The 18083-nt window shown below is 48.7% G+C and overlaps 1 protein-coding gene across 2 annotated transcripts in view; it reads left to right on the forward strand.

The window, feature by feature from the left end:
• Positions 1 to 18083, forward strand: part of Dpp6 (dipeptidyl peptidase like 6) — a 656578-nt gene that overhangs the window by 548351 nt on the left and 90144 nt on the right. For both annotated transcript variants that reach the window (XM_059257772.1, XM_059257773.1), the window contains exon 9: positions 15253 to 15407. In XM_059257772.1, the coding sequence (XP_059113755.1) occupies positions 15253 to 15407 (155 nt within the window). The remainder of the gene's footprint in view (positions 1 to 15252; positions 15408 to 18083) is intronic.

An 18083-nucleotide genomic window follows, 5' to 3' on the forward strand; every position in this document is an offset into this window, starting at 1 on the left:
GTACCTGCTTTAAAGACACCTTGACAGGCCTGATGGGAGGCTGTCAGTGTCACTCTTGTGTAGCAGGAATCTTAGAAGGTCTTATTAATAAAATCAACCCTGTGCCAGGTATTGGGGTGAACTGGAAGATCAGAGAACCAGAATAAGCCACAGCTAACCTCACCTGGCCAACTTCTCAGCTGGTCTTGTTTCCTCAGACTGGAAGCCTCTGTGTCCTCATCCCAATGACTCTCAACCGAACTGCTGCTCGAAAGCCTGAAGCTTAACCAGCCAAATGCTTCTAGTTTCTGGTCCTCGTGCCTTATATACGTTTCTGCTTTCTACCACCACTCCCTGGGATTAAAGGCTCGCTTTCTGGGATTAAAGGCGTGAGTCACCATGCTTGGCTGTATCCTTGAACACATGGATTTCTGCCTCTGGAATGCTAGGATTAAAGGCATGTGCTACCACTGCCTATCCTAAGTATCTAGTGGCTTTTCTGCTTTCTGAGCCCAGATAAGTTTATTAGGGTACACAATATTTTGGGGAACACAATACCACCACACTCTTGCTTTTGGCATCACTAGAAATTCAAGGCACTTCCCCATGTAGGAGGATGACAGACCCTGTTTCATGATGCTGTTAGCCAGGTTGCCATATTTAGTGGGTAGCTGGCTCTTCAGTGAGCTGTTCACAGGTCTCTGATTCTCCCCAGTGATACATAGACCCCTGAGAATATGGAACTGGGCATGTAGCTCAGTTAGAAAGCCCTGGTAGACTCGCTTCACAGCCCTGCGTATAACCAGGTATGGAGCTGTAATCCAGCCCTTGGGAGGTGGAGGCAAGAGGATCAGGAGCTCAAAGTCACTCTCGGCTCCGTAGTAAGTTGGAGGCCATCCTGGGCTACATGAGGCCCTATCTCAAACAAGCAAGAAGATACAAGCCAAGCCATGGGCTTTAGCCCTGTAGATACTGCTCCAGGAAAAGTCTCACTAAAAATGTCTCCAATCATAGAGTATGTCTCCAGTCTGTCTCCACTTCCCCACACCTGCCAGTGCCTTAAGAGAAAAAGAGGCTGCAAATTAAGGTACTCAGAAGTGTCCTTGGATTTGCCGCACAGCATGGCTGGCCTGGAAGGTGAAAATTCTGTAAGAAAACCAAAACAACTTCAGCGCAGGAGTGAAAGATAAAGATGCGCCTTAGGCATGCGCAGAACAGACTCCCGCTCTCAGGGAGTTGATTTGTGAGAATTTGCTGCTCTCTGATGATAATGAGCCTCACAAGCACTGTGTAATATGCAAATAACACAGTGCTGATTAGCATGAGAGGCTTCAAGCCTTGCGAGGTAAAAGCTGCATTTGCCTTCTGGCTTGATGTTCTCTGATTTCTTTTTTAACCCCCCATTAAATTCTGCTCCCGGCACCTTGGATAACGTATTTAGTGGCAGGAGAAGGCAGCAGATGCAAGCAAGAATAAATAAGATTTTCCATATTTAGAATGAGGCCATTTATTTCCGAGTACAGATCTATCAGGCGTGTTATTTATGTACTTTGCAATTTTTCTTGGACCCAGATTCCAAGGGGTGCTTTGGTGGAAGCAGGGCTGTACAGGCCGTCATGGCGACAGCTGAGCTCTTGGCACAGTTCCTGTAGGATGAGCCTAATTCCACCTCACTGGCTCCACTCTATTTGGGTCTGTTCTTGCCTCATTAAAAGACGACAATCTGCAGTGCTGAAACTAGCCAGGCAGATGGGTTCTCCTGTGTTGAGCCGCACAACAGAGTGGAATACCACAGGTTAGCAGGGGAACAGCATTCTTATTTACACAAATGCAGAAATCAAGTAACTAACCAAGCTCGGCCCATGCCTGCCCTGTGATTGGGGGTGATGGGCAGGATGATTGCCACATGCCTGCATCTTACAAATGCTCACTAACTACTATAGTAGGAAAACACATGCACTTGGCTCAGTGACACCTGCCCTTCCCATCTCATTAGACTGCAGTGAGGTTCAAAGGACACAGCCACACATTGTTTGATTGGACGTTGGGGAGAGATGGTTTATGCAGCATTTAAGCAGAGAAAGAAGGATGCTCAGGCAAAAAAAAAAAAAAAAAAAAAAAAAAAAAAAAAAAAAAAAAAAAAAAAAGCCTAGCCTATGTAAGAGTTTGCAGAGGTAGCTAGAGAACATTCTAGTTTTAGCATTTGAGGTGGGAGAGAAGGGGCATGACTAAGTGGAAACATTCTGCCTTGGACCTGAGTTCCAAAAGCATTAATAAGATTTGGGACTCTCCACGAAGTCCCCAGTGTCCCCTGTGGTCTGTTGATGAGAATATTAAAGGCCTCCCTTGTGAGAAGGGCAACTCCAGGTTGGGCATGGGACACAGCCCTGATGTAGCACCTCCCTACTCTGACTTTCTTGGTAGACTAGTGACAAAATCCCTCCACTGTGAGATCCCCTCCCTCCCTGTCCCACCCCAAGCTTGACTGTTCCATTCTGCCTCAATCATCCCTGATAGAGGTAGCATGCTGTAAGCTCTTCTCAAGCTTCTGGAAGTTTCTCCTGGGGTGATTTGTTCATACAGTAATTCTGGCAGCCAGAGTTACTTTTGTCTCTTCGGCTGGATTACAATTTGCCAAAAAACAAAACAAAACAAAATGTCAGGGGCAAACACTTTGCAGCATGGTTCGGGGCTTAGGATCCTCTGTGCTATTTAGATTTAAGCAAAGGAGAATTCACTCTGTCTGTTGCTTGTACTAGAAAAATAAGTTGACATTTTCTGCCAACCATCACAAAACAAACAGAAGATTTATTCAAAGAGCCAGATAAACACCTGATCCTCTGAAACTCAAGTCGATATTCTGTCTTTACCTTGGAAATGACTCCACAGGAAGGAGGCAAAATCAGACCTGGGCAGCCTTCTCTAACTCAGACATAAGTCCCATAAAACCAGAGAGATGTCACTTACTGTTGCTCCCTCAGCCTTGCAGGACCTCGTGGTTCTGTGTCACTTACCACTGGTGACTCCAGTCATCATTTTGCAAGTGTTCTTGGAATAGACGTGCTGGAAGAGGGATCAGAGACCACAATGGCAATCTTGCCTTGCAGAAAGCAGCAGAGATACTTCAAGACCCTTCACAGATACTGCCTATCCGCACAGTCACACTCTTGCCCTGTCTGCCCTGTCTAAGGGAAAAGTCCATCTCCCCACTGTGCTTTGTTAGAAGCCAGAGAAGGTTCTAGAACTTCAGCATTTGTGGGAGGAACAGAGAGGACATGGTTGAGCTGGGAACTTCTGGACAGGTACAGGCCAGCTGCTGCTTCCACTTTTTTGTTTTTGGTTTTTGAGATAGGGTTTCTCTGTGTAACCCTGGCTGTCCTTGAACTCACTCTGTAGTCCAGGCTAGCCTCGAACTCAGAAATCCACCTGCCTCTGCCTCTTGAGCGCTGGGATTAAAGGCATGGGCCACCATGCCCGCCTGTGTCAGCTTCCGATCCAGGATACATTCCCTGCCCTCTGATGGAAGCAGGTGGCAATGCAGTTCAACCGAGTGCTAGAAAACCTTCCCCAGGCCTCCAGCGAGCACTGAGGTGCTGCACTGCCTGTGCTTCGGTTTGTTTTGAAGTCTGTTGTTGAGCGCTTTCTGTTTGCAAAGCACTTTCAAAGGCTGTGTTTGGAACAGGTACTTCTCAGTTATGGCCTGTTCAGAACACAGACTGTGCAGACTGGGTCGAGAAAGCTAGAAGGTTCTGGGGGTGAGATGCTGTTGTGGACATGGAGACAAATCAGTTGTGCCCCCATGCTGTACTGGAAACAAGGGAAAGACCAGAAGTAGATGTAGCACTCAGGAATGGGCGTTCACCTCAGATGATGCATCTCAGTTTAGCTCAACTGGAGTCATTCACAGAGCACCTCCTAGCCCCTGCATGGTGTGGACATTTGCCCTCTAGCTGGGGATGAATTCCTCCAGGACATCACTCTAATACAGAGGGACAGTTAGCAAAGGAACTGAGGGGTGTCCAGCACAGCATGCCTACTACAAATGGCCGGATTCCCCTTCTCAGCAAAAGCACTCACATCCTCACTTCCGGTCCTGTCCAGACTCTAAATCACACACTGTCACTGTGTTCTAAATAGCTTATGTGGAGCTCAGGTCAGGATGCTGGAGTTATAAGGTGGTGGTGAATGGGTATGGCATGGAACTGTGCAGTTTGAGAATGTAACATCATGTAATAAATGAAGATATGCCTAGGACCCTAATCCACTGTTCACCCTTAGAGAAGACCCTGAATGTACCTGTCACCCTAATTCACTGTCCATCTCACCCTGAGAGGAGACACTGGGTATACCTGTGACCCTGATCCACTGTCCCTTCACTGTTAGAGAGGACATTGGCTATGCCTGTGACACTGATCCACTGTCCACCTCACTCTTAGGGAGGTCACTGGGTGTGCCTGTGACACTGATCCACTGTCCACCTCACTCTTAGGGAGGTCACTGGGTGTGCCTATGACAATGATCTACTGTCACCTCATGCTTAGAGACGTCACTGACTTACCATCAGCATTATCCTAGCATTAGGCCCATGCAGTTGCCTTTCTCCAATGGTAGAGACAGCTACTGTTATCACTGTCAAAGGAATACTGGAGTTGGTAAGGACTTGGTCACCTCCTGGTCAGCTTCCCCATCATGAGTGCAGCTTGGACTTGAGAATAGGTTAGCTAGCCTAGGGACACAGTCTTGGCTTAGAGTAGAATAATTCTAACGTGTCCATCTGGAACCAGAACTTCATCCTCTGGAGTGTAACACACGGTCCACTGTGTGACCCCAGGAAACAGAGAGATGGGCAGAGGATGGGGACTGAGCAGGTGAGAAGGGCTGAGCTGAGCCCAGGGTGCGCTTTGCTGGCTTCCATTCAAATTCTACAGCGAGGGGACATCTTGTGTGTGTGGCTGACACCCGTGCTACTGCTACTACGCATGTGACAGAAATAGGTTCCCATTCACTTGGAATCCTCACACCAGCCTGAGGAGTAAGGGTGGACTCTTGTTCTTTCACTATTGAAATCAGAAGTAAGTCATGAGACAATTTTGCAGGGCCCAGGAACCACCTAAGAGCCATTCATAACTTAGAGCTAATTAACCTTTTCTTTAATAAACCTTGCAACCTAATTTCCTGTCTGGTACGTATTGTGTTTTCATTGATATTAGGAAATAATTATACAGAACATCTCAGTCTGATTAGGGCAAATGCTCGTGAATTAGGGTTTTCTTTGAATATATGTACTAGATGGTCCTCCCTTCAGTTCTTCCTAAAAGCAAATCTTATTAATTTTTATATAATATTCTGTTAATTCTTTGAGAATTTTATACAATGTATTCTGACCATATTCATCACCCCCCAACTCTACTCAGATCCACCCAACCCCCCCCCCCACTTCAAGCCGATTGAGTACAGTTGGTGTTGGTCAACCACTTTTGGGTATGGGCCTGCCCTGGAGTGTGGTTGACCTACCAGAGGTCACGCCATTAAAGAAAACTGACTCTCCCAAGAAGCTGTCAAATACCAATGGCTCCTTGACTAGGAACAGGACTTCACCCCCCCCCCCAGACCCCTCCATCCTGGGTTTTTGTCTGGCTTGAGCTTGCACAAGTTTTGTGCGTGCGGTCGCACCGTTGTGAGATCTCATGTGCAGCCGCTCCACTGTGTCCGGAATCCTTGCACCGTATCCTTGCAGTTGTCCACTGCTTCTGGCTCTTACAATCTTTCTACCCACTCTTCTTTGAAGATCCCTGAGCCTTGAGGGGAGGGATGTGGTATAGACATCACATTTAGGCCTGAGCCAAACCGTAAAGAAATATTACCTATAGTTTAAGGCAATCGTTTTGTTTTGTATCAAATATGTCTTTCATAAGAGGATGAAAATTAAAGCCTGCCCTTTGTAAGAACTCTTGGTAAACACAAACCATGGCTGGTAGCTGAGTCCCTGGGTTTAAAGTTCTCATCTGGGAGTCCCTGTTTCTTTTCACTTTCTGATGCATATTAAGAGAATGATCAGCTTTGGAAAAACAGCAGGAAGAAAATTATAACTGTAGGGAAAGGAAAACTCATTACAGAGTTGATAATCCATTTTACCTGAGACACTAAACCAATCACTGGGTAGATTACTATGGTCACATCAAAGCTACAGTGTTATGTGCAATGTTCTGCTTGAAAGTGGACATATTTCAGGAACAGTTTATACAAGCTTTGGTCCATCCTGGGCACAGGTGCCAGCCACCTCCAGGCTGCCTGGCTGCCTGGCCTGGCCTCAAAGGGGGCTCATAGGTAGGAGAGTTAAGGCTCTTAAGTTCCCAGAAGCCAAATAGCCTTGAGCTCTGATTGCACGCATGGGCACTGGTGTGGTAGGCGAGAGGGTAGAAAAGGAGATGGACGAACAGCACTGACCCCATAACTTCCCACCCTGGGGCCCCATGAGCTGTTGCTGGAGGTGGGGACTCACAGTGCCCACTGCTGTGACTGCTGTTTGGGGGAGGGATCTCTCATCCAGCAGTTGAGCCCATCTGTGTTTACCAGGAACTCAGTGCTGCTGGGTCTTAGAGGAATTCAGTGAAAGACACACATGCACACATGCACACACGCACACACACACAGTGTTTAGCCTATATTTTTTTAAGAAAGGAAAACAGAGGCACCCAGAATTAGGCTTCTACCTGAGGTTAAGAGAAGGGTATACTGAGTTTGAAGGTTGGAGATATTGGAAGGAAGCAGTCTGCGCTTCCTTCGGTCTCTACCTTCTGTCAGTCCTTCCTCCCTGGGTGCACTGGCCCCCTGAGGAGGAGCTGCTGCTGCTGCTGCTGCAGCGGGGAGGTAGTATGGTGAGCACAGTTGAGCTGCAGTGGCTTACTTGGATTGTGCTACTGCAGAGGAGATACATCTTTATACATGACATAAAAACGAGACACTAGGGCCAAGTGGCTCAGCAGGTAAAGGCATTTACCACCAAGCCTGGGGATCTGAGTTCAGTCCCCGTGATTGGAGGAAGAGGACCAACTCCTAGTTGTGTCTGACTTCCACACACTTTCTGGGACATGTACCCACGCACAAAATAGTGTAATGATGTAACAATGTAATAATGCTTGTTTTTGGAAAATAAGCAGTGGAAGGCAGCTATGGCGAGATCGGTGAAAATCTGCCCATTTCCTCCTCAGCAGTATGAGCCTTTGGCAGTTTCCTTTTTCCAATTTCATGGGCAGGATGGGCTGCTTCCCTCTCCACCAGAGCCCGCAGGCCCCTCGTGGCAGGCTCCGATCCTCTCTCAGCTAACCTCTTCACATGTTTGATTATCACTTGATTATCTCCCCCAGTGAGGACCCTCTTGTGCTCTGATGGCTCCTTCACATCCGCTCTCAACATGCAGTGTGGCAGGGAGAAGGAGATGCTGCTTTCTGATATGAGCCTCAAGCAGGCACAGAGCCTCTTCAGGAAGCATCTCGTCCCTCTTGCCCAGCACAGAGTGGTGACAAAAGATCATGGGGTCACCCACAGGCCTGCAGCCAGCAACTGCCACCAGAGGCCAAAGACTGCCTTGTCCCCTCTCCTCCCTTCCTGGCCTGAGTCTTTCAGTTCCAACTCCAAGCAGGCCCTAGCTCCCCTCTTCTGAGTTCCAGCTGGGACTTCCACATTACATATGACCTTGAACTAAAACCTACACTCCTGTTTCTCAGGGAAGAGCCAGAACCAATCAGCAAACACTGTACTCATACCCAGACTGTAGGGCTTCAAATGATGCCTCTGCTCTCCAACTCACTATGTCTCTAAGAATGCCCCTGAACTCCTGATCCTCCTGCCTCCACCTCCCTCCTGGTTCTTAAATTATTCTCAGTGTGTCTGTCCGTCGTGTGTTCTCAGTCTGCTGTGTTAGGTTGTCACCGAGTGAATGGATGGCTGGATGCCAAACAAATGAGTAAACGAGAGCTTTGAGATGTTGTATCAATAGTGGAGTAAAAAAAAGAAAAGGGGTATATGCATGACACTCTGGTATTCATTTGGATAAGAGGTCCATGAATTGAAGGCTTTGGGGCCATGACTTCAGGTCCCTCAAGTGCCCATTAAATAAAGATGGAGAAAGAAGGGTCAAGAAAAGCCATAGCAACAAGGGTAACCCAGGAACAGGAGCCTGCTTCCTGGCTCAGGTGTTCCCTTTGCTTCATTTTTCCTACACAAAACATTAGTCATTTAAGTTGCTCTGAGTGAACCTGAATATGATGACCTTGGACAGTGACGTCTTTGGATTGGGCTGAGCCTGGCAGGGCTCTCTTCTGTACTTATAAGGTATACAAAGGCCAGGGGAGGTGTGCCCTGTCTGTGACGCTGGCTGGCTGGCTTCCAACTACTCAGAAACAGCTCTGCTGCAGAGGAAGGGACCATAAGTGTACAGACCTACCTTTTATGCCCTCAGCCCACTGAGTCAGAGAGAATACACATGCAAGAGGGTTTAGGAGAAAATAGATTTCTTCTGTTTCTAGTGAAACAGGAACAGACCCTGGCCTCTTGTCCTCACTTTGCCTTGACTCAGAAAATGAGACCTATGGACCTGGAGAGACTATCTGTGGGACATATTAAGGGTCCCTGTGGGATACTAGCTAGGACTGTTTTCAGAAAAGTCCCCGAGTTTTCCTATTTCCCTTTCCATCTCACATCTGTGGCACTCTGAACCACCTTCGAACTTCCTTCCAGCTGAACTTGAATGGTGGGTCTGTAGATCAGGGACCCCTGCACCCAGCCACCAAGAGGACTTCACATCCTTGCCACTGTGAGGGACCTTTCCTCCAGCCCATAGGTTTGGGTCCTGGTATCAGTCCCTCCCGTCTGAGCTGGATGTTGTCCCCAAACAGCTGTCCACCAGGTCTGTACAATTGCCCTTCTGTGTCCCTTAGCAGTGAGCTCCGTTTTCACAGAGCTGGCCAGATGGAGAAAAGCACACCCTCTACCTGGGTCAGGTCTCCTGTGGATTTTGATGGAATGCCAGCAGGCAGCCTTCCCTTCCACTTGGAAATAGCAGTAACTGTCCAGTTCTGCATGGTACCTGCTAGAGGAGCAAGCTGTCCAGTGAAAAGCCTGATCCTCAGGGGTTTCCCATCTTAGGGGTGTCTGAGGCCCAAACCACAGTGTCACACCCTTATCTTCACCCCAACCAGCAGGAAGCAGGAAAGAGAGGCAATGATTGTCACACCCTGTCCCCTGTGCAGAATCTAGACTCAGAACATGCCACACCTGCCCTTTGGAGACTAGTAGATGGTTTTTCTCTCCATATGACAATAACTTATTGACTCTCTGTCCAGAAGCAGAGGTGGCAGGGGTGGTGGGAGTAAGTTCCAGGCTCCACCACTTTGCCTTCCTGATTTCCTTTGGATGTCTGTTTTCCCCCAGGTCCACTATGGTCTGCTCTGATCGCTCCCATATCACTTGGAATTGGCAGCTCCCATGTTGTTTGTTATGAACTTCTAAACTGTCTCTACCATATGGCGCAGGCCTTTGTGCAGGTGGGAGGCTCAGGCTTTGACCAATAATGTTAACACAGGCTTTCAGACACATATTCCAACATCTGTTGTCACTGCATGTTCTTCCTATGTCTGTCACCTCTCCACTCCTCAGGACACTGGCCAGATTGGACTAAGGTCAGCAAAACCTCAACCTAGTTTACATGTAATGACCACTGTGCATCAACCTGTTTCCAAGTGAGGTCATACTCAGGTAGGGTGAGAATATCAACATTTCTTTTAGGGACATAGCTCTACCTGTGATGCTGCTCTGGGGGAACCTATAATTTCTCCATTTAAGAAGGATTTTTCCCCAAAACTGGGAAGCAGACTTCATGTGTGATGCCATGGCTGTATACACTCTGACCCAATGCCAGTGCCCACTTGATCAGAGAACATGCTTGCCTCCATCCAGCCATGTTTTGTCTTGTGTTGCATTATGATATACAGGTGAAAACTGTACATGTATATGTCCATCCTGTATAACTACTAAAACAGTCTAGTTAGCAAATATATGACATCCTGCGTGTCCTGTGGGGAGAACACCTCAGATCTCCTTTCAGTAGTTTTCATGTGAATGATGCATTAGTGATCCCTGTCATCCCGGTAGGGATTGTCTTCTTGACCTCCAGACTCAGGCCCTTTGACCCACATGCCCCTACTCCTCACCCTACCCACTTCTCCTAGTTAATTTCTATTGCTATTATTTAAAAAAAAAAAAAAGCACCAGGATCAAAAGCAACTTGGCAGAAAAAGGGTTTTAGTTCACCTTACAGCTTGCAGTCCTTCATGAAGGGAAGTCAGGACAGGAAACTGGAGACAGGAACTGAAGCAGAGACCATGGAACTCTGATTACTGGCTTGTTCCCCATGACTTGCTCAGCCTGCTTTTTGTGTACCCCGAATCACCTGCCTAAAGATGACACCATCTACAATGAGCTAGACCTTCCACACAATTCATTAATCAGGAAAATGAACTGCAGGTGTACCGACTGGCCATCTGATTGGAAGCATTTTCTCAATTGACGTTCCTCTTTCCAGATTACTCTTGCTAATATCAAATACACACACACACACACACACACACACACACACACACACACACTAAAAGCAACCAGGACACTGCTGCTGGTCACTGCCTTCTCTCTGTTTCTATTACTCTATCTTTTATAGATCCCACATGCAATTGAGATTGTATGCAGTTTCTAGTTTGTCTTCCTGTGTCCAGCTTATAACACTCAGCCTGGTGTGCCCCAGGTTCACACTTATTACAGTGTCAAGATTTCTTTCTCTGCCAGTCATTCAGGCCCAGACTATGCACCAAAGCTGGCTGTGGAGCTTCTGCAGGAAAGAGGACACAGTACTCCCCATCACCAAGTCACCACAAGTCATAGTCCTCATCCGGGTAGACAGCACTCACACACCCACAGCATCTCACCAGTTTGCACTCCACTTCACACTTGTCAAATGTGGTAGCATGAGAATGGAGGCCTCCAAGCAACCTGTATGACATTGACCTTTATCCCTTGAGTCAGTTGGAGGTTTGTCCCACTAGACACACCCTTAAGGCAGTCCGCACAAATGAACAACACTGCAAATGATTTCGTCAGCAACAGGGAAACCAGCCCGTGTTCCTGTGAGCTGAGCTGTACATATCCTCCCCTTGCGTCTTAAAGAGAAAATCATGGATGAGCTGGTGTCCTCAAATGTGAGTGTGTATGTGTGTGTGTGTGTGTGTGTGTGTGTGTGTGTGTGTGTGTGTGTACTGAAATTGTGCCCCAACAGAGCGAGGTAAGTGAGAGGAAAACAAGTCTTCCTGCTTCCTGAGTTATTGTACTTGCTTAGAAAGGTGAGCTGTTCATTTTGTTCCAAGCAAAGGGTTCACGGAATAAATCCTCTTGATGAAATGGGGATTCTTTCCCTATCTGCAGATCTCTGTTTTCGAAGTACATCTGGCTCATCCAAGTTACACAGACGCCTCATTAGGTGAGGGATGTTGGAGAAAGTATTTGCAGAAGATTCAGAAAAGGCTCTGTTGTCAGGGTTCCATCTGCCCCATAGTTCCCTCTTGGTGTCTTACATTTAATTCTTTCCTTCATGAGCAACCAGCACACAGAAGCACGAAAAGCAAACAAAAACAAAACCCACCAAAGAACAATGTGCCGAAGGACGTGAGGGTAGAGGGAGTGGGAAAGTCTGCAATCCTAGTGTTGTGGGCTCTGCGTTTTGGAGTGGCAGGATAGCCCCACCTCTGTGTGTGTGTGTGTGTGTGTGTGTGTGTGTGTGTGTGTGTGTGTGTGTTCCTTGTGTGCAGGTGCACATGTGTGCATGTGTGTGTTTGTGTGCAGGTGGAGGCCAGAGAGAAACCCCTAGTGTTGATCTTCTAAGTCTCACGCCCTTTTTTTCTGAGATGAGACCCCTCATCAGTAAGTAGGCTAAACTGGTCAGCTGGCCAGTGAACCCCAGAGATCTGCCTGTTTCCACAGCCCCAGCCTGGGGGTTCCAAGCATGTGCCACCATTCCAGACTTATTTTACTTACTTGTCCTGGAGACAGGACCCAGGTCTCCTACCTCACACTTTATCAATTGAGTGATCTCTCCATCCCTAGAATATCTTTCTAGATGCCCCAATCTTACCATGGGGTGCAGTTTACAGTAGCTAACATATGCCCACCCACCCCTGCCATGTGTCACTCTTACCCACGCACTCCAGGTTCTGGCCCAGCTGTTACAACTCCAGAGGTACGCTTTTCTTTTTTTAGGAACAATGCATTTACTCTTACACAGGCATTCCCACATTCAGTAGTCTGAATGAGTTAAAGGGTGAATTGCCAATATTTTTAAATAATTTTTATTAATTAAATGTGTTCTTTGGCAATTTCATATATTTATAAAATGCATTCTGTTTGTTTCCACCCCCCGTTTTTCTCCCACTGCTGTTATCACCCCCTCCTCTCTGCAGGTCTGTTTCCTACTTGGTTTGGTTTGGCTTGTTCGTTTGTTTTGTTTTGTGACTATGATTTTAACTAGGACTCTCCGTGTGGCCACTGGCTTTAAACTATATTGGGGCCCACTGGGGTCATCATTTGGTACCCAACTGACGAAAGAAATGACTGACCCTTCTCCAGAGTACATCATTGCCTATAGTTCAGCAGAGTGTGGGGATTAACTCTCCCGCAACACTAGGATTGTTTCACAGCATTAATGTTCTCTGAGCTTGAACTCACTGCTCCCTGGCGCTTGGTGATGGAATTGATAGAGACTCCATTCTCTTGTTCTGGTTGTGACCCTCCTTGGCTGTGCTGCTCAGGCTAAAGTCCCATCTCCTATCAGGCTGAGGACCAATCTAGAAATGAGATGTACACTGTGAGATGTGGGAGGAGGAAGGGATGGAGGGTAGTCTGGTTTGCACGAGACTGGCATCCTGTCATCCCAAAGATCTAGGCGAGTTACTCTGAGTTCAGTCAGGAGGAGCTGAGGTGTCATCTCTCCAGGGCTTTGCTGTGACTGTGCTTGTCTCTTCATTGGCTGTCTCTGCATGGCCAGCCACCTTTCTACTGGGCTTGCCTGGGCTGGCTCTTAATGGATGTCTGAAACAGAAGCCAGCTATGAGGCACCTCTGCCGCCTCCCCAGACCCTGGTCCTCCTCCTTCTGCCCCAGCTCTGCCCTGCTAGGCCACAGTGACTGCCAATTGGTCCCTTCCCTTCTGGCCCTGCAGTGCATTGTGTTTAGAAGGTGGCTGTGTTTTCCAGAGACCATCTATGGGGGCTCATCGCTCACTGTGCCTTGTGAGCACTCCTGCAGATCAGGTGATGCTGCATAAAGTCATTTTTGAATCACCTCATTCCAATCATGCACGTCAAAGTCAGCACTCCCTCTGCTGCTGAAGACCCAGAAAATCACAAGCCCTGAAGCCTAGCCTGTGCTTTCCTCCTCCTGCTGCTCCTCCTCCTCACTCACTCACTCACTCACCTCTGTGTCCTCACGAGCACTAGAAATGCCCTATGGAGCCGGATGGACACCGTGAGATGCCAGCACAACTGGAGCAGGTGTCAGGGGGCTGCACTGAGCCCTTTCATTTCACAGATGGGGACTTAAAAATAGATGGACAGGTTATGACATGAACCCTTAATCCCCCTCTGACTGGCTCTGTGCTCTAGCTCCTGAGCCTCCCCATAGCTCCTTCTGCCCCACGGCCTGTCTTCGTGAATGTGCCACAGTGTGAACTGGTTTTCGTCTGGTGTCCTTTGTAAAGTCATATTGATATGACAGTCTGCCTGGCCACGGGGGATGGAGCAGTCAGTAAAAGGGACCTGAGTTCAATCCTCAGAATCCATATAGAAAAAAAAAATCTGGGCATGGTGGTGCACACCTTTGAACCCAGCATTCAGGGAAGAGGCAGGTGAGTCTTTGTGAGCTGGAGGCCAGCCTGGTCTACATAGTGAGTTCAGGCCAGCCAGGGTTAGATAATGAGACCTGTCTCAAAAAAAAAAAAAAAAAGCCAATCATAGTAACATGTGCCTAGTCTGGCCTACTTGGTGACCTCCAGGCCAATGAGAGACCCTGTCTCAAAAAACAAGGTGAACATCATCTAAAGAACATGTGAGATCCTCCTCTAGTGTCCACACAGATCACACAGCATATGCACACATGCACCTGAAAAACACACACACACACACACACACACACACACACACACACACACATCTGCCACTGTATAACAGTCCAACTCAAAAGCACTCATTAGCAGAAAAAGGAGTTTGTCATATGTATCAAATATTATGAAGAAAAGGTAGAAAATTAAATGAGATAATTAAAATCCAATGATTACCCAGTTAAGGAAATACTCCTTAGGCCCAGGAATCAAATTTACACAAAAGCCAATTTCACGAAATCAGCCTGTGTTCGGCCGAGCTCTAGTTTACCGTGTCAGACTTCACCGTGGGTATCAGACACTTCTGAGCCTGGTGAGGGGAGCTGAGCTGAATGAAAGCTTAGAGGTGAAAGCAGACACACAGGCCCAAGGTGTCGCTTGTCCCTGGCCAGCTTCCAGGGTCATGCAGCCCCCTGCAGTCCCCAGCAGACCCCTCTAACCCCCAGGAGCCCCCTCTAGCCCCCTCCAGCCCCTGCAGCCCCCTTATGGCCCCCTGAAGCCCTGCATCCTCCCTGTGGCCCCCTGAAGTCCCCTGAAGCCCCCTGTAGCCCCCTCCAGCCTCCTGAAGTCCCCTACAGCCCCCTGCAGTCCCCTACAGCCCCCTGCTGTCCCCTGAAGTCCCCTACAGCACCCTGCTGTCCCCTGAAGTCCCCTACAGCACCCTGCAGTCCCCTACAGCCTCCTGCAGTCCCCTACAGCCCCCTGCTGTCCCCTGAAGTCCCCTACAGCACCCTGCAGTCCCCTACAGCCTCCTGCAGTCCCCTACAGCCCCCTGCTGTCCCCTGAAGTCCCCTACAGCACCCTGCAGTCCCCTGTAGCCCCCTCCAGCCTCCTGAAGTCCCCTACAGCCTCCTACAGCCTCCTGCAGTCCCCTGAAGTCCCCTGTAGCACCCTTTAGCCCTGCAGCCCTGCAGCCCTTTGTAGCTTCCTGTAGTCCCTGCAGCCCTGTAGCCCCCTGAAGCCTCTTGCAGCCCCCTGCAGCCTCCTGCAGCCCCCTGCAGCCCCCCGCAGCCCCCTGCAGCCCCATCTCCCCAGCATCATCTTCTGCTCATCATTCTCTGCTTTGTTTTCCCACAGAGGAGATTTTGAAGAGCCACATCGCGCACTGGTGGTCACCGGATGGCACGAGGCTCGCCTATGCCACCATCAACGACACTCGGGTTCCTCTTATGGAACTGCCAACCTACACAGGCTCTGTCTACCCCACCGTGAAGCCCTACCACTATCCTAAGGTAGGCAAAGAGCAGGCCCAGTCAAACTCAAGTCATTCACGTGCTCATTCGACCACTTGTTCCAAATGTGGAGGCCAGCAGCACAGGAAACACTAATGTAGCATTCAAGTCCCATCGTTGTGGAGTTGAATTTGTTGGCATATTTACTTTATTTTAAATAATTGAATGACCATTGATTATTTGTCCGAGTTCCTTAGAAGCAAAATAATTACGTCGCCCCCGCTCAGTGACTCCAGGTGACAAAAAGCCTCCACTTCTGCCTCCTTATAGATGCACATTCTGGTAGGTTAGAAGGGCTTCTCTCTGTCCAGGTTCCCAGGCTATAGAGAGGCTTGTTGTCCAAAGCACTGCAGGGTCTGAGAGCTTGTGCTCCCCAATATCCGTATGTTGAGACCCCAAGATGGTGGGGTTCTTGAGACGTGATCAGACCATGGGTGAGGAGCCCCTGTGATTGAGGTTAGTGTCATATGAAGGAGATCCCAGAGAACTCTCTCTTCCATCCCAGCCAATGTGGGGAGGCAATGAACAGGCTCCATCTCTGAGGCCCTGGCCCTCACCAGACAGGAAATCAACAAGAACCTTGATCTTGGACTCCCAGCTCCAGAGCTGTGAGGCTTACATCCCTGTTGTTTATAAGTCCCCTGGTCTTGGATATTTTGTTATAGAGACCAAAGTAGGCAAAGACAGACCTGAGCCAGTGGAACAGCCAGGGAGGGTGCAGTGACGTGGGAGGAGCCTCCACACCCCAACTCTGCATCACATCACAGCATCCATGCACAGGGCAGGTCCTGATGCAGAAACTTCCATGACCCCCTCACCTGGAGGCTGACATCCAGGAACATGGATACAGCTCCAGCTCCTGAGGTGCACACAGCTGGCTAACCTACTTCTCGACGGCATCACCAGACTACTTTAAGGCCAGTGGAAAAGTAGGATGGCACTCTTGTTGCTGGGCCCCACATCCTGCCTCTGCCAGGGAATGTGTGAGCTGAGGCCTCCTCACCCACCTGGTTCATCTAAAAGCTAGCAGTTCATGCTCCCATACTGTGAGAAGTCCCTGGGCCTGTGAAGGACCCATGATGAGAATGAAGTATATGGGCTCCACATGGTTCCCAAAAACATGAGCCAGAGGAAGCAAACACCTAGTGAGCTTGTCTGTTCCAGCTGCCAAACAGAATATCACCGACTTAGGCAACTTTGACCACAGTAGTGTCCTCACAGAGGTTGGACGTCTGAAATTGGGGTGCTGGTGATCCAGGTCCTGGTGAAGATTCTCTTCCTTGTTGGCAGACTAATGCCTTCTCTTGAGTACCATTCTTTAAAACAGAGTCTCAACTGTCCCAGGCTCATCTGGAACTCTCTGTGTAGCTGAGGATGACCTTGAACTTTTGATCCTCTACCTCTCAAGTGCTGGGATTACAGGCATGCATCACCATGCCTAGTTTACACAGCGCTGGAGATTGAGCACAGTGCTCTGTGTGTGCTGGGCAAGCACTCTACCAATTGTGCCACACCCCCATTATTTCTTCACAAGGCAGATATGAGAGCTCTGGTATCTTAATGACCTAATGCCATCATGGGGCCCCACCCACATGACCTCATCCACCCTAATCACCACTCCAAGAGCACACTTCCAAATATCACCCACCTAGGGCAAGAACTCCAGCATAGGGATTTGGGGTGACTCATTCAGTCCATCTGGTGGTACAGACTCCCACCAGTAGCCTTTGGGGAGTATGGTCAGCGCCTGTTGGGGTCCCAAAGTGGAGGAACATGAGTCGCCGAGGACACAGCCTTGTCTCCTTTCCTCTCCTAGGACAGCCTAGCATAGATTTGCCATTGACTGGGTATCTCTGCTCTTTTCCCCACCAGTCTCCATTATAATGCAAAGTGCAGGTTAGCTGGACTCAGTTAAAGATAGTATATAAGACTAAGTCCAAATTCCCTAGTCCCTCTATATCCCCTAATATACACATGCACACACACACACACACACACACACACACACACACACACACACACCCCAGCCATACACATACACACCACTCATACATACATGTGCACACATATATACATACACATACATATATCCTTACAGGTGTCGTTATAAGTGACAACCTAAAATCTAATAGGTTCCTTGATTTGGCAGTGTGCTATGGGACATGTGCTCTCAACCAGGAGTTAGAAAGTGAAATCTTGCTCAGGACTTGGGGTCTCATGTTTTAACAGAAATTCCACAGACTGACGGACAGAGTTCTGGGGTTACTGCCCTGTTCTTTCCTACTCCCAGTCAGAGCCCTGAGTTGTACAGCTGCCAGCTTGTTCCTTGCTGTGGGACAGATTCCTTCTAGCCTAAATGTACAGAGAGGATGAGGACATCAGGGCACAGCAGCCCTGATGAGCCACGTCTCTCCCAGCCCCTCTCAGTCCAGAATTTGTTCTCCAGAGAGAGAGGATGCCTGAAACTGATCAGGACTGCGGCTCCTTACTGAAGAAGACACTCCTGTGAGCTGTGACCCTCAGATCAGTGTTCCATACCAACTATGCATGTCCCACTCTCGTGTCCATGACCCTGCCCCTCTCTCTGCCCTCCTGCGTAGTTTTCTTTCCTCTCATGGCTGACCAAGCACCCCCTGACACTGGCAGGCTGAGTGAACTGGGAGGAATGGGGAGATG

This window comes from Peromyscus eremicus, chromosome 3 (assembly GCF_949786415.1).
Source record: "Peromyscus eremicus chromosome 3, PerEre_H2_v1, whole genome shotgun sequence".
Taxonomy (NCBI): Eukaryota; Metazoa; Chordata; class Mammalia; order Rodentia; family Cricetidae; genus Peromyscus; species Peromyscus eremicus.